This window comes from Pieris rapae, chromosome 5, assembly GCF_905147795.1.
Source record: "Pieris rapae chromosome 5, ilPieRapa1.1, whole genome shotgun sequence".
Taxonomy (NCBI): Eukaryota; Metazoa; Arthropoda; class Insecta; order Lepidoptera; family Pieridae; genus Pieris; species Pieris rapae.
The window spans coordinates 9,062,281-9,078,156 of NC_059513.1; the positions used below are offsets into that span (position 1 = coordinate 9,062,281).

General features: G+C 33.5%; 2 protein-coding genes across 6 annotated transcripts in view; both read right to left on the reverse strand.

Moving 5' to 3' along the window:
- The window catches only part of LOC111003633 (unconventional myosin-IXAa), a 38,267-nt gene extending 26,571 nt beyond the window's left edge, over positions 1–11,696 (reverse strand). For all 5 annotated transcript variants that reach the window (XM_022274261.2, XM_045628256.1, XM_022274260.2 and 2 more), the window contains exons 1-4: positions 10,911–11,696; positions 9,804–9,947; positions 9,007–9,119; positions 1,504–2,417 (exon numbers count right to left, since the gene is read on the reverse strand). In XM_022274261.2, the coding sequence (XP_022129953.2) occupies positions 1,504–2,417; positions 9,007–9,119; positions 9,804–9,947; positions 10,911–10,946 (1,207 nt within the window). In that variant the 5' untranslated portion in view covers positions 10,947–11,696. The remainder of the gene's footprint in view (positions 1–1,503; positions 2,418–9,006; positions 9,120–9,803; positions 9,948–10,910) is intronic.
- A 1,281-nt stretch (positions 11,697–12,977) lies between these two features.
- LOC111003636 (zinc finger protein 239) lies at positions 12,978–14,928 on the reverse strand. Its single transcript, XM_022274265.2, has 2 exons — positions 14,488–14,928; positions 12,978–14,399 (listed from the first exon to the last, which is right to left on the reverse strand). The coding sequence occupies exon 2, from the start codon at positions 14,390–14,392 to the stop codon at positions 13,553–13,555; it is 840 nt and encodes a 279-aa protein (XP_022129957.2). The 5' UTR covers positions 14,393–14,399; positions 14,488–14,928; the 3' UTR covers positions 12,978–13,552.
- Between the last annotated feature and the right edge of the window lie 948 nt (positions 14,929–15,876).

The following is a 15,876-nucleotide window of genomic DNA, read 5'->3' on the forward strand; positions in this document are numbered from 1 at the left end:
CGGGGTAAACGGGTAGAAGGCCAGATGTTAAGTGATATCGCCGCCCATGGACACTCAATAGCACTCAATGGCTCGCGAGTGCGTTTCCGGCCTTATAAGAATTGGTACGCTTTTTTTAGAAGGACCGTATGTCGAATTGGTTCGGAAATACTTCAGTCGCCAGCTGGGTCCACATAGTGGTGGGTGGTGCGCGGCAAAAACTGCCTAGAAAAACGCGCAGTTGTGGAACGGTGGACGTCGAGGTGATACGGGTGGAATTTCGTATTCTGCCTCGACGTCCGATGATAAAACTTCACCAAAAGATGCAGAGTGACTTCGGACCTCTATGTAAAGCCAAGAGATGAAGCAAAATATAGTCGTCTTATAGTTCAAATTATCGTTATCTATTTTTAAGATAGACAATCTGTTTACTAGTAATATCAAGAATATCTGAGAAATTAATGCTCTACAGAAATGTCTATCAATGTTATACTATAGTAATCTTACATGACATCATAAGTACTAAGTTTTACACCTCTACTTTGGGTATAATCCAATTCTCGAAACGGAACTAACGAATATGACAATTCAAAAGTTATATACATCTAAGTAATCGAATATTACTCGCCAAATTAAAAGGAGACGCTACTACAATTCGGTCATTACATAAGTTACTTATAATTGCATAAATGATATAATTTCCCCTGTTTCCGTTTAATGATTTCCTTACAATTCTCTAAAAATAATGATATGTATAAAAACTGTGCCAGATACTTTCAACGAGACACTTCCATTTACGACAAACCGGCGAGCATTTTGCGCGGAAACCTAAGCATTTCACATCCAGTTTTTTGTACATCTATGACACGTTTTAATTGTATAAATACGCAATTGAATGCGTTATTTACTAAACGTATAAAGATGATTATATAATTTTATTGTAGTCCTATTAAGGCTAAGTGTCTACTGACTAGATGCGTCATTTTAAAGCCTTGAAGTGCAAAACTCGGCTATGCATCAATGGATTTTCTATGTGCGTTTCAAAACCCATCTAGAAGACATGTACGCTTAATACAGGAGATAAAACACGGCTTCAAAGAATATTATAAAACTTAACTATTATAAGTTGAAATGATTTAATTAAGAATACATACATCTAAAGCAGTGTTTCCCAACATGGGGCAATTTTATTGTTAGGAGGCCCCTAACAATCAAATTGCTTCATATTCGAAAAATTTGTGTAAAATATTTGTAATTTGAATTTTGAAAATTTACTTATTGTTTCGTGGGTTCTAGTAATTTATTCCTAAAACCTATCATTTACGTTTCTTAAGTGAATATTTAAATCTTAGCGGGGCATAAGAATTTTATAAAAGTTAAGGTGGGGGACATCAATTGGGAAACATTGTTTAAATTCTAAAGCATCATGTAACCAACAACATTAGATTACTACACAGAGAACTATCAAGCCTATTAGTATTTCAGAAATATTCTTTGTTACTATAAAAAAATGTCATCACTTACCTAATAGTAAAACAGCTGACAAAACCGCAAACAGCCTCCGCTGTTTATCCATAGTAAAGCCCACCATGTCCATAGATTGTTTTAACCGCGAGAACTCATACTGCTCATCCACCCCAGGCACTACACTACAACCAGTCCGCGACAAATAATTGTATTTATCAACACTCAACAAATGCAACTGTTCCCTCTCCTGCTCCGAAGCACCAGCCAAAAGATAATAGAACACATGATAGTTCCTCTCGTTCCGTCCTTGGCTGCAAATCCTCGACTTCTCCAATAAATATTTCTGCACCACAGCACCGTGAACCATTCCATTTTCCTTGTAATTGACCTGAATAAATTTGCCGAAACGACTCGAGTTGTTATTGTGTGCGGTTTTCGCGTTACCAAACGCTTCGAGTACAGGCCCCGCGCTGAGGATCGTCTGCTCGACTCCGCTTCCATGAGATCCCTTTTGACTGAGCGCGGTTAAATGGTGGAGAAGAAAATTTGTACTTTCAGTTTTCCCGGAACCACTTTCACCACTAATCACAATACATTGATTTGTTCTTTCACGGAGCATACAGTGGTACGCGGCGTCCGCCACGGCGAATATATGTGGAGGCAGACTGGACCCAATCCTCTTGTTCTGGTAGAGCTTCACGTACTTCGGATTGTATATCGGATAGAACTTGAACGGGTTGAGCGCTATCAATATAGAGCCCACATATGTATATATGTAACCCGCGCCGAACCTCGCTCTCAAATTGTCCAAAAGAGTTTGCTCGTTCAGTTCCGGCAGTTGGCAAAGGTCTGGATATTCCCTGTCCTTTGGCTGGTAAAGGAACCTTTGGAAATAGTCCTTTATTAGTTGCGGATCTACGGAGAAATTTTCCATCCATGGCTCGTCCGGTATCTTCTCGCGTAGGTAAAACCTGCAAACAAATTATTTAATTAAATATGTGTAAGAAAATCAAAATATAAAATGTAAGGAGTTGTTTACTTTTGTGTCATTACTGGTTTAATTAAGGAATATTGCGCTCATGATTGTTGCGCGGCAAGTTTCAGTACGAGTTTGATTGGCAGGATGGCTGTTATCATACGCGCCGACGCGGCAGGAAGAGTGACTCACAACCAACAATATCCCAGCCACTGTCGTCAGCCCTTCGTTTAAATCAAACTTCCGAATATACCACACAATATATGCATTAGCGAGAAGTCATTAGCATTGAACATCTTTACTCGCATTCTCATTGTACTTACGGACTTATAAGGATATACTACGTTCACATGATTCATAGTAAAAACATTATAAAGACCTCGTCTACAAATAGTTATCCAATGACAGGATAATTTATTGAACCGGTAGATATCGAGAGCACTACAAGTTGCATAAATATGCAAATATGCATTGAAATAAATAATACGCGATAAACAAAATAAACTTTATATTGTTTGAACAATTGAATATATTGAGGAGGAAATTATGGAATTTTAATAGCTATTAATAGCTGTTGCTAGAATTGTTTATCGAATATTGGGTCGGATATTGTTAGTCTATGGAATGTAAATTTGGTGCCTTCAGCAATTATTATAGAATACATTACTTATTGTCTATGTTATATCTGGTATCTATGATTTGCTCTGTGTAATATAATTAAGCTTACTTCCTTTTTCGCCATTGTCTGGTTAACATTAAAATATAATTAACACAGTGATTAAATAAAATACTCGTTTCATTTAACAGGTTATGGGCCCAAACCACCTGATTTTATTTAAAAACAAAATAGTTAAAGTGAAAAGTACGAAATTGAGTTCAGTATAACCTCAAATCCTCAAAACTCGCCACGCGTTTTTCAATTTTTCTTCATCAGCAAAAAATGTCTTCAAATAATACGATGGCACTGATTGAAAAGCTGACTGGAAGAGAAAACTATCCTACGTGGAGATTTGCAGTGCAAACCTACCTCGAACATGAGGAATTATGGAGTTGTGTCACCGCGAAAGACAATGAAGCAATTGATCCCAAACTTAACACAAAAGCGAAGTCGAAAATTATCTTATTAGTACATCCCATCAACTATGTACATATACAAGAAGCCAAAACAGCTAAAGAAGTTTGGAATAATTTAGCCAAAGCTTTCGATGACAAAGGTTTGACACGCCGAGTTGGTCTGTTGAGAGATCTGATCAATACAACACTTGAAAATTGTCTGAACATTGAAGATTATGTTAACAAGATCATGACCACTGCTCACAAGTTAAGAAACATTGGTTTTGAAGTCGATGATGAATGGCTTGGGACTTTATTACTTGCCGGTTTACCAGAAATGTATCAACCAATGATCATGGCACTTGAAAGCTCTGGTGTGACAATTACAGCTGATTCTGTGAAGACTAAACTTCTGCAAGAAGTGAAAAGCTCTGAGTCTAGTGCATTGTATGTCAAAAGTAAGGGAAATCAGTTTGTCAAACAAGCTCAAGATAAAAACAAAACAAGTAAAGGACCAAGGTGCTATGTGTGCAATCAATATGGGCATATAAGCAAATATTGCCGAAGTAAGAAAAAGGAACAGAAGTCTAAGGAGAACACAGATTCTGGGTATGTTGCTGTGCTATCTGCAACAATAAACAATGACAATAATTGGTATATTGATTCTGGAGCATCAATGCATATGACAATGAATCGTAACTTGATTTACGATGAAATTACACCTCCAATTTCCACAATAAGAGTAGCTAATGACAAGAAGCTAGTTGTGAAGGCCTGTGGAAAGGTAAATATTAATGTTGTCAATACACAAGGTAAGTTGGAAACTATCAAGGTACAGAATGTTCTCTATATTCCTGAGTTGGCTATGAATCTTCTCTCTGTCAGTCAGATAATAAATAGTGGCTGTCAAGTACAATTTGATAAACAAGGTTGTAAAATTTTGAATAAAACAAACAAGCAAGTTGCAGCTGCTAAAATGATAAATAATATGTACAGGCTAAATACACATAGTATTCCAGCATACATATCTGCTTCAACAGAAAATGATGATTTCTACTTATGGCATCAGCGTATGGGTCATTTGAACTACATTGACCTGAAGAAGCTGGACGCCTGTGCTGAAGGTGTGCAAATGTCCCTGAGCAGTAATGTGACCTGTATTTCCTGTATAGAAGGTAAACAAACAAGCTTGCCATTCAAAAGTGAAGGTTTCCGAGCAACAAAATTGCTAGAACTTGTTCACTCCGACGTATGCGGGCCCATGGAAGTGAAGTCACTTGGAAATGCAAGGTATTTTCTTACCTTTACTGATGATTATTCTAGAAAAGTGACTGTTTTCATTTTAAAATCAAAGTCTGAATGTCTTAATAAATTTAAAGAATACAAATGTCTTGTAGAGAACCAACTTGACACTAAAATTAAAGTATTAAGAACCGATAATGGAACTGAGTATATAAATAATGATTTTACTGAATTTTTGAAGTCATCCGGCATACAACATCAAACATCAATTCCATACACGCCTCAACAAAATGGCTTATCTGAACGTATGAACAGGACACTGCTTGAAAAAGCCAGATGTATGTTAATCAATGCTAACTTACAGAAAAACTTGTGGGCTGAAGCAATAATGACAGCAGCATACATAGTGAACCGTTCACCTACACGAGCACTAAATTATAAAACACCTGAGGAGATGTGGAGTGGAAGGAAACCTGATGTAAGTCACATGAAAATATTTGGTTGTTATGCAATGGCTCAAATACCTAAAGAGAAAATTAAGAAATGGGACTCTAAATCACAGAAACTTATTTTTGTTGGTTATTGTGAAAATAGTAAAGGATATAGATTATTAGATTCCAAAACAAAAAATATCATAAAAAGTAGAAATGTAATTTTCCTAGAGAATAGTATAACAAGAAATGTGGTTCCTCTCTCATTGTCAGAATCAGAAAATAAAGAATCAGATCATGTAATTGAAAGTTTTTCAAACCGTGAAGATAACACCACAGATTTGTCGTCTCATACACCCGTGGATCACAGCGATGGTTCTGATGACCCTGAGTATGTACCGGAGATGTCAGTGAAGTATCCTCAGAGTTCTAATATTACACTTCGTCCTCGAAATAAAATTAAAAAGAACACAGAACCTAAGACATACCTATGCTCAAGTAATGTACCACTCTCTGTCACACCACAAACATATGCAGAAGCATTGTCATCAAAAGACTCTAACTTGTGGATGAAGTCGATTGAAGAAGAGCTGAAAGCACATAGTGATAATGGTACATGGCAGTTAGTAGAACAGCCACCTGAAGCTAGAGTTATAGGATGTAAATGGGTGTTTCGTATAAAGGATGAAACTGAAGGACTAAGGTACAAAGCAAGGCTATGCGCTAAAGGATTCACACAGAAAAGCGGTATTGACTATACTGAGACATTTGCACCAACTGTCAGGTATGACTCAATTCGCTTACTTTTATCTGTTGCTGCAGAACAGAAAATGTCAATGATACAATTTGATATTAAAACTGCATTTTTATATGGTGAGTTGAAAGAACAGATTTACATGACGCCGCCAGAGGGCCTTACTGTTCAAAAAGATATTGTATGCAAGCTCAAGAAATCTTTGTATGGCTTAAAACAATCACCTAGGTGTTGGAATGCTAAATTTGATAATGTTTTAAAGAAATATGGTTTTAAGAACAGTCATGCTGACAGATGTGTTTATGTGGGCTGCATCAATGGTATTAAAATATATTTATTACTGTATGTGGACGATGGATTATTACTGTCTACAGATGCCTCTGCTCTTACTCAAGTAATAAATGACTTAAAGAAAGAATTTGATGTAAAGATTTGTAAATCATTACATTTTATAGGAATGCATATAGAAAGATGTGATGATTATATATTTGTGCATCAAAGTACATACATTGAAGAGATGCTGAAAAGATTTAACATGTGTGATACCAATACTAATAGCATTCCTGCTGATCCGCATGTTACTTTGGTAAAAAGCACTGAGTCTGATAGCAACAACAAACACATTCCTTACAGAGAAGCTGTGGGTTCTCTCATATTTGCTGCAATAGTGAGCAGACCTGACATCATGTATGCAGTGTCGACAGTTGCTCGCTTCCTCAACAATTATGATCAGATGCATTGGAATGCGGTAAAGCATATTTTTAAGTATTTAAAAGAAACAAAACATTTTGGACTCTGTTTCAGATCAACTCAAAGTAACATACTTGAATGTTACTCTGATGCCGACTATGCCAATGATCCTGACACCAGAAGGTCTATCACTGGTTACATCTTCATGAAAAATGGAGCAGCAGTGACGTGGAGCACTCAACGACAATCAACCGTCGCTCTGTCTACCACTGAGGCAGAGTTTATGGCATCCTGCTGTGCTACAAAAGAAGCTCTCTGGAGAGAAACTTGGTGTGATTGAGAAACCAAAAATGTAAAGCTATCATATTACTGTGTTGCTCAAGTATGTTTATATAAAGTTTTATAACTAAGCTATTTAATGTTTGGTTTTCATTTGTAAGCTTTAATAGAAGGCTCAAATTTAGTAGGAGTGTTAGTCTATGGAATGTAAATTTGGTGCCTTCAGCAATTATTATAGAATACATTACTTATTGTCTATGTTATATCTGGTATCTATGATTTGCTCTGTGTAATATAATTAAGCTTACTTCCTTTTTCGCCATTGTCTGGTTAACATTAAAATATAATTAACACAGTGATTAAATAAAATACTCGTTTCATTTAACAGATATTAAAGATATAACAATGATTGGCGAGCGTGACCGATACTATAAGCAAGCACATACCTGATATACATTATATGTAAATAAATACGTACACAAGGTTAAACCTACGTTGTAAATACCAGGGTAATTATGAAAACTTGTTACCACTAATTAAATTGCGGCAGTAAATAAGTATAAAATGCCAACTACTCAATATGAAATTAAACCATTTCTCGGCCGATGACTAATCGATTGATACATTTTTGGAAGGAAGTTACAAATTTCCGATAAATGCGAATGTCATTTCTATTTGCTCATAATATATATATATAACAGCTATTTCATTTATTTCTTTGAAAAAGAGTGACTGGATTTTAGTTTTTGATTCAAATTAACAGCCTTCGTGGCTTAGTAGTGGTGTAACTTTAAAACATCTAGGTTCGATTCCCGACCATTTAATAATTAGCTTTGAAGACACGAGGCTCAATTGCCTTACCCCACGGGGTAACGGGTGTCTCTTTATATAGAGGTAATATATTAATTAACCGATTAGTAAATAAGCCCGATTATTTGTGTCCTTTCTTTATTTTCATTAGAGTACTTATAAGAACAAATTCGCATTTTAATACGACTTCTCTTGTGTAAGTCGCAGCCTTGGCCCAAAGACTAGAAACGTTCTAAATAATAATCTAATACAATCGTTAAGTCTGTAACGTTTACTTTCCCATAAATATCTCAATAAATAAACGAAAATCTGGCTTCCATCCACACCTTTTTCGCGTCATATTTCCAAAGATTCTTAGCAAAATGTTTATTCTAGATATTTCTGGATTCCTATAGCTTCAATGTCGATGAATACGTATCATTTCTGAAATTCCGTTAACTGTAAAATTGTGCGGACAATCATTGTATTAGGTGTGAAAACACATTTACATAATATAAATATATAAAATAGGATCCTATTATTATACAAAATAGTTTTCCCTAATGCGCCTAAACCCACTCATGTTAATGTATGGGTGTTATTCAGATATTTTTAATTCGAATTTAAATATTGTAAACAAAACGGAAGGGAAAAAATATAGTTTTCCAACACATAAAATACAAAAAAGTCCGACTAAGGTTTGAGAAATCTGCTATGAACCATGTCTTTCTTAGTAGAAAGTAGTTTCAAGCTTACAAGTATTTTTCATCGATACAGGAAATCAAGGAAATTCTACCGTATTATTAATTTTAATTATAATCAAAGAGCATCTCTCTATTTGTCTAGAGAAGTGTCATACGAGCTTTAAGTCTCGAATTTAAATTATACACATTCAGTTAATCATTTCTGTGTTTTCGTAATTGTTAAATAACATGCAATATTTATAATTAAGAAATTGAAGCAGGAACTATGTAACTATTTATTATGTTATATATGCAATTTATGTAAATTATTGCTTTAGATTAATAACAATAATTTTAAGTGCAGATTAACGTGATAATAAAATGTTATACATATATATTTTATGAAAAATATTTTTAAAGTATGTATTACAAAATAACTTTTTTAATGAACTATATATTTGTCAACTCGAGTTTGATTTCAATGATTTATAAATTGTTTATAAACGAAAATACATTGTCTCTTCGATATAATTAAATTATTTTTTTTAATTACAAATTATATGTAAAATATGTATGTATTTACATAGTACCACACAACATATGTAAGTGAACATCTTTAATTCACAAAAATATAACATACACAAGGAAACAAAGTCAACCAACCTGTAATACTGTCCTGTGTTGTTATTAGGCCAGAGCATCATGACAGCCACAGGTGACTCGTTAGACCCCAGCCGCCTTTCCTTGCATTCGCCACTAACCACATCTCCCACCACCTGTCATTTTGAGAAAATACTTTTATATTGGATGTAATCATATGATGAATGTGTCTATTAACTATAGGGTAATATAATAGTAGAATCTACTACAGGGTCTATTACAGCATCATGAATATCTAAAAAAAATTATTTGTAATAAGAGAATATCTTCAGATCAGAAAACAGTGTTAAGTATTGATATTATAGCACAATTTGTGATGTTACAAAAAAACTGAATGATTGAATCACAATCACCTAACAATGGATTAAGAATGAACTTTGCTTAATATAATGTTTCAACGTTACCGCAATCTCGGAATACTTAGTGACGCGGACGTAAAACTTATCCATGATAAATATCATCTGTGACTAATCTAGTGTCTGGTAATCATTCTTACATAGCTTAATTACATTAATAATTAAATGACAAATATTTAAAGGCAATTCAGTATCATGTGATCTTATAACTACATAATATGCAATTTAGCACATCTGACTAAATAAATTAATTTGAACTAAAAGCCCAACAAAATGAAGTAATAAAAAAAAGTTGAAGTGCAAGTAAAGGTCATTTCATTTAAAAATAAAAAAACCATATTCCTAATATCTCTAGCACAGCTATTATAAAGATAACATAATCAGTTGATAACACTTAATTAATCAATCTAATCACAGCTTAATGGCTAATAAAATGCATCATACCTCTGCAAGTTCATAGGGGCCACCCGCACCATCATTTAAATTGAGCTTATCAGCTATACAACAAACAATTTCTTCAGAGCTTGTTTGTTTTGAGGCTTCAACTGAGAGTGCCTCATATTGAGCAGATAATGCTCCTACAAACACCTGTGAATCAGTTCATAATTGTATTGCTTACTTGTCACCATTTTTAAGACATATTTGGAGGTGAACCAAGATTTGGTATTGTTTATTTATACCAGACTGGTTTTGCACCAGTGCATTTTATATGACAATGCAATATACTAACTTAAATGTTTAGTTAATTAATATATATATATATTATACTTTAACTTTGTTATTATCTTCTAGTTTAGTAGAAAATTCAGTCTGAGAGTTTTTCAATGAAATGAATATGAATTTCCAGCAATCAAAGAGGATTATTATTTGTCAATAATGAGAATACATATCTCAGAATCAGAGTAGCTATGCTTTGTTCTTAAATGCATGAGTACTAGGTTTGTCATATTCTTGTCACTTAAATGCAAAAGTACATCTCAAATTATAATAGAATTATGGCTAGGCAGGTCAGGTATTTACTTATTCCTGCTAACATCTTTGTGATCTTAGTTTAATATTAGGCTTATACTTATGAGGCTAGAATTTTATACAAGTCGTTATCAAGAACTTTAACCATATGTTTAGTTCACACTAAATATTATTTATAATGGTTTTTGTCACTATTAAAGTCAATTCAAAATCAATCAAAATTTACACAGACAATTATTAATATTAGCTTTACAAAGAAAAACTTAAAAGCGTATAAGGAAAAATGTATCATTGTATAGCAAGATTTATATATGAGTTAGGTAGGAAAAATGTTACTGAGCCAAGTATGAAAGAATATGCATTATGCCATGGAATAGGATAATCATTTATTCTAATATTAATACATTTTTAATTAGAAACAATATTGAGAGTATGGTCAAAGGTCAAGTTAAATTGTGATATCAGTATGTGTTCATTTAGGTATATGACTTAAAGAACATGTTGATAATAATTCATAAATACACATAATACATAACAAATATTCCAGTAATATTATGATGTTAATTAAAATCCATTACTGACCTGCACAATATACCTATGATTTTCAGAAAGAGCCATTCTGCTTCATGGTACAATTTGCATTTGTTATGAATTGTGAGTAATTTTCATCTCATTTTGTTGCCAATGATTTTATTTACTTTTTGCATTGTGTTTAAAACAGACAATTTAATTTATCACAAAAAACTCTTTATATATGTTTGTTGAAACTGTTCCAGTATAAGTTAGCTAGATCAATTAAATAATTGTTGGTAGACTGCTCGTATTTAATTGAAACAGTTTTGTTAAATGTTAATTAGCACTGGCCAAATATATATCTTTTTCACTGTTGTTGTTGTTCTTCTTCTTTACAAATACAGATGTTTGTGTCTTTGAAATATATCAAAGATTGTTCCAATGTAAGGAGAAATCTCAGATGTGGGTCACATGCTGGTCGTATAAAATCATCCAGGTTGTCTCTTCATGCGTAAAATTTCCGATTTAGCCCCGGAGTTTGTATGTCTACAACCGAGGCTTTAGAAGTTTATTAAATAAAACTTATAAACAATAGCACTATTTATACGAAATAAAAAAGCTTTCGGTATCTGCAACAACCTGTTATTTGTCATACACAACTCTCGCTAAGGCACCACGTAATCGCACCTTTGCTACAATTACGTTATTGCAAACATACAAACGCACTTAAATTACTAATAACACGCGAACCAACATTGTTTTAACTTAATCTAATAAATTATCGTTCTAATGAAATCGAACCACCATTTTTATTTGTGTGTAAAATTGAATTGAATCGTGTATTCGTGTATCTATAAAGAATAATGATAAAACTAAGAGGTATTCAATTTTCAAGGAAACTAACCTCGTTTCTGTCATCTGTATTTAGGAGGATAATACTACACATAGACAAGAGCCCGTACTTTTCCTACAGACTGAGCGAAGGTTTCTATTTTGGACACAGACGAACCATGAACGTGATCGACTCTTTTGTCGATGGTCACAAAAATAAAAGTGCTAACTAGCACCAAACCAACTTCTTGTGTGGTTCCATCAATTAATATTTACTATGCTATAATTATATGATAATTAATAGTTATACTCAAAACTTATTGTTTAATATTTATACCTTTTATCTGTTTATAAGTTTTTGATAGCTACAACATCATTGACAAGTTATAGTATAGTACTCATCATCATCATCATATTTTATTTGATATTATTAATATATTTCATGATTGTGTTATCGTTGTATGGCTTAATTATTGGCCTTTTTAAGCGGTATTAAGACGATGATTATTATTTTTTATGGTATTGCTATTTTTAACTTTATACCAGTTTCAAGTAAAAAGTAGGGAAACCATACGCGAGAAAAAATAAACTAACACATGAAAAGGAAACAATGGAATAAGCTAGGTAAAGTTTGTGTAAAGTCACACATGACTTCTGTGTTTTATAAGAGAGATATTGGTCAATTTCGTCTTCAAAGGAAGTAGAGCAGTCCACCGATGATGACGGGATGATGAAAAACTTGCCATAAAAAAATACACGCGAGAAAAATAGGATGATTATTTTACAGAAGCCACTACAACTTGGGAACTTAGTATTTATTCGATAGTCTGTTGCCGTTCGTTATTAAAAATTCCCGCGCATGCCGCATTTACTTAAACTAATAGATATTCTCCATTAAAATAAAATACTGTTCACATATTACTGTTTTTCAGAGTGTAACGTAATGTGTTACTTTTATTACTTACCACTACTTTTAACTGGTAGCCACCCATGTAAATCGTCTTAAGATTTTTTTATCTTATTAGACTTACCATAAATAATTATTGTTAAGGGCTAATTGAAATACATATAAATGATAAATAATAAATATAAATATTAAATAAATATTCTTACGGCCATGGCGTAATTCTTATGTGCGTCATAAATAAAACAAATATTGTTGAATTATAACTATTGTACATATTGAATTGAGTGAATTGTATAAATTTTTCATTGACTATTGTATGTTTGAGTGCTTGTCCTAAATACCACAATATAACTAACTGCTATTGTAGGTAATTAAAGATTAAGTAATATAAAATATTTTAATTCATACTTATACGTAATTACATAATAATCAGTACTTATAGTGCTTAAATAATAAATATATTAAGTTTTCTCCGTACAAAATAACACTAGGTGCACGTATAACAAGTAGATCCATAACAATAACAAAGTATTACCGTCTAAAGGGGCATTAAATGAGATTTGATTTGAGAGGTCACCACGTAAGTGCATTGACTGTCGTGACCAGCTGAATAAAAATAGTATCATTGAGTAATTTACAGAAAACTCTTTAGGCACTTAATTATTTATCTTGTTTAACCTTCCGTTGAAAAAATAATTATGATGACTGCTTTATTGTACGTGTGTTTATTTCGATATGCTATTCGCAAGCATAAAAAGCGAAAAAAATAAAATAATGTAAACCGTCTACAGAGGTTCTAAACTATTACAATGTTTTATAAATAATATCAACTTTCTTAGTTTATTTCTACACTATAAAATAACTATAATTTATAAATTCTTTTTAAGTAACGTTATTTGGCACATTTATTTGGTCACGTCTTTACATATTTAGTCCACAAAACTTTCTTTTAAGCGCATTTTAAAATAATTTACTATACTAGTCGCCTTCTATGCATATGTGTAGCACGCTTAGCAGCCGCTGCGGCTGCAGCCCGTCTTGCGTGTACGCGTCCGTGTTTCGCAAGGTGATCCGAACGTGCAAACCTCTTACCGCATTCACTGCACCTGTAAGGCTTGTCTCCCGAATGGCTTCGTCGATGCCGGGCGAGTTCGTCCGATCGAGCGAAACGCCAACTGCACCCACCCCAAGTGCACTTGTAAGGTTTCTCACCACTGTGTCTTCGCAAATGTGCCCGAACGTGAGACGCTTTTGCGTATAACTTTCCACACTCCACCACCGGGCATCGAAACGCTCCTAAGTTAGGACAAAATGTGGGCTCACCCCAAGTCTGCACTTTAGTCACTACGGACGTTTCACTCTTTTCACTTGGATCAATTTCTTGCAAATCAGCCAACTCCAGTTTTTGGGGATAGGTCATGTCGAGATCGATACCCAACACAGAAAGACGTCCAATACCGACGTCACAGACATCTGTCGAATTTGTAGCACACGGTTGCTCATCACACGATTTATCACTGCTTAATTCATCAAATAGATAGTCGTCTAAATTAATATTCTTATCTAAGTCCGCAAAATCGAATAGGACGGAAGAGCTCTCTTCGATGCAGTTGTTCCTGTTAGTGTCATTAAAATCACTCACAAAAGCGTCGCAATGGAAATCGAAATCATTGAACTGCCACTCGTCAACTTCGGCACTAACGGACGTCGGAAGTTCGAAATTAATGAGGCTTTCAGCCGGCGAATACTCGAACAGGAGTTGATCACTGAGTACAGGGTCATCGAAAAGCGATCCACAGTCTTCCCGATACATTTTTACTCTGAAATTAAATAAAACCTATTGTTACAAAAAAAAAAAAAACGTAAAGTATTAAATTATTGATATTATAATAATAATTATATGCTTACAATTTGCGTTATGTCCACTGACGATTCAATCATAGAAATCGTTAGTTGTTGAAGCGGAAATGACAGGATGAGCTGTTGACCGGCGCGTACGACGCGTGTTGTGGATCGAGTGAGCGTGGCCGGGTGCGCCGGACACCACTGCGGACGCACGATAACACTGATCGCGATAATCGCCAACAACGTTTACGCACTACGAAAAATTGCCATTAAACAAACAAATCACAAAGCACAACCTGATCGATTACATGGCATGCGCACGTTGCACTAAGGTTTTTTTTTTGTTTTATTCCGCTGCGCATTATAATAAACAAGCTCTGAACACAAATTATGGATAATGTATGCAGTATATAATCAATTAACAAAGCTGTTTATATGAACATTACGATAGTAGGATCATTCACTTTCTCGGCTCTTATCATGTTTGACTGACCTACCCGAAAGTTCTTTTACCTATGACAGTAAAATTAAATAATAATAATATGGTATCGAGTTGTTGTGTTTTCTAAAAAAAAATTAAAGTTGCTAAGTCGATAGCGTATATAATAGCATACTCCATGAAAACAGATCCTGTACATTATTTATACTAATGCATAAAATTATTACGAACTTAATAAAGACAAAATTGCGTGACTATGTCATAAGTTTGATAATATTTCTACATATGAGTGATATTTTTTTAATTGGTTATATTGCACAAGAAATCCAAAAACTTAAGTATAAATTAACCAAATTAGACTCTCCTTTATTTGGAAGTCAAATAAAACACTATTGACTAGTGCTATATTATTTTTGTTAATAAATAAAACTTATCGGAGCCGAGCAAAATGCGGGTGGAAATAATTGTTTTGAATTGTCTTAAAATTAATTTGCATATTTATTTACATTAATTTGCATTTTTCCCTTTTATAAAATATTTCAATCGTATTTTTTATTGCGTAATTAGTTTTGTAAAAAATTACTGAAGACTTGGCACAGACAGAAATAAATTCTACCTGTCTTCTTTAAGTTCATCTTACTTAATGTATTTTACTGTGAACTACTATTTTTATCGCTTTCTCACATGAATGAGTTTTTTTTAATTACAAGTTTAAATATATGACTGTGTATTGTATAACTGAAAGAGCTGTAGGATAATTAAAACCTCATATTTGGTTGGGAAACTTCCAGAAAACAGTTCAGGGCGAAGCCGCTTGAACGAAGTCTTTTTCTAAAGCACTAAACAGAGATCCATCTAGCAAATAAATAATTTGATACAGTTTTTCGTTTTTTATTTGTAATATTATATGTGTAAATCATAGCATGAAGTAACTCGCAAATTGAACAATTCCACAGTATTAATTTAAAATTTTATTGATGTATACTTAATATAAATATATTACTTTTTAGGCG

Coding starts and splice junctions, on each gene's coding strand:
- LOC111003636 (XM_022274265.2), bottom strand. CDS start 14,392: ATGTATCGGGAAGACTGTGGATCGCTTTTCGATGACCCTGTACTCAGT.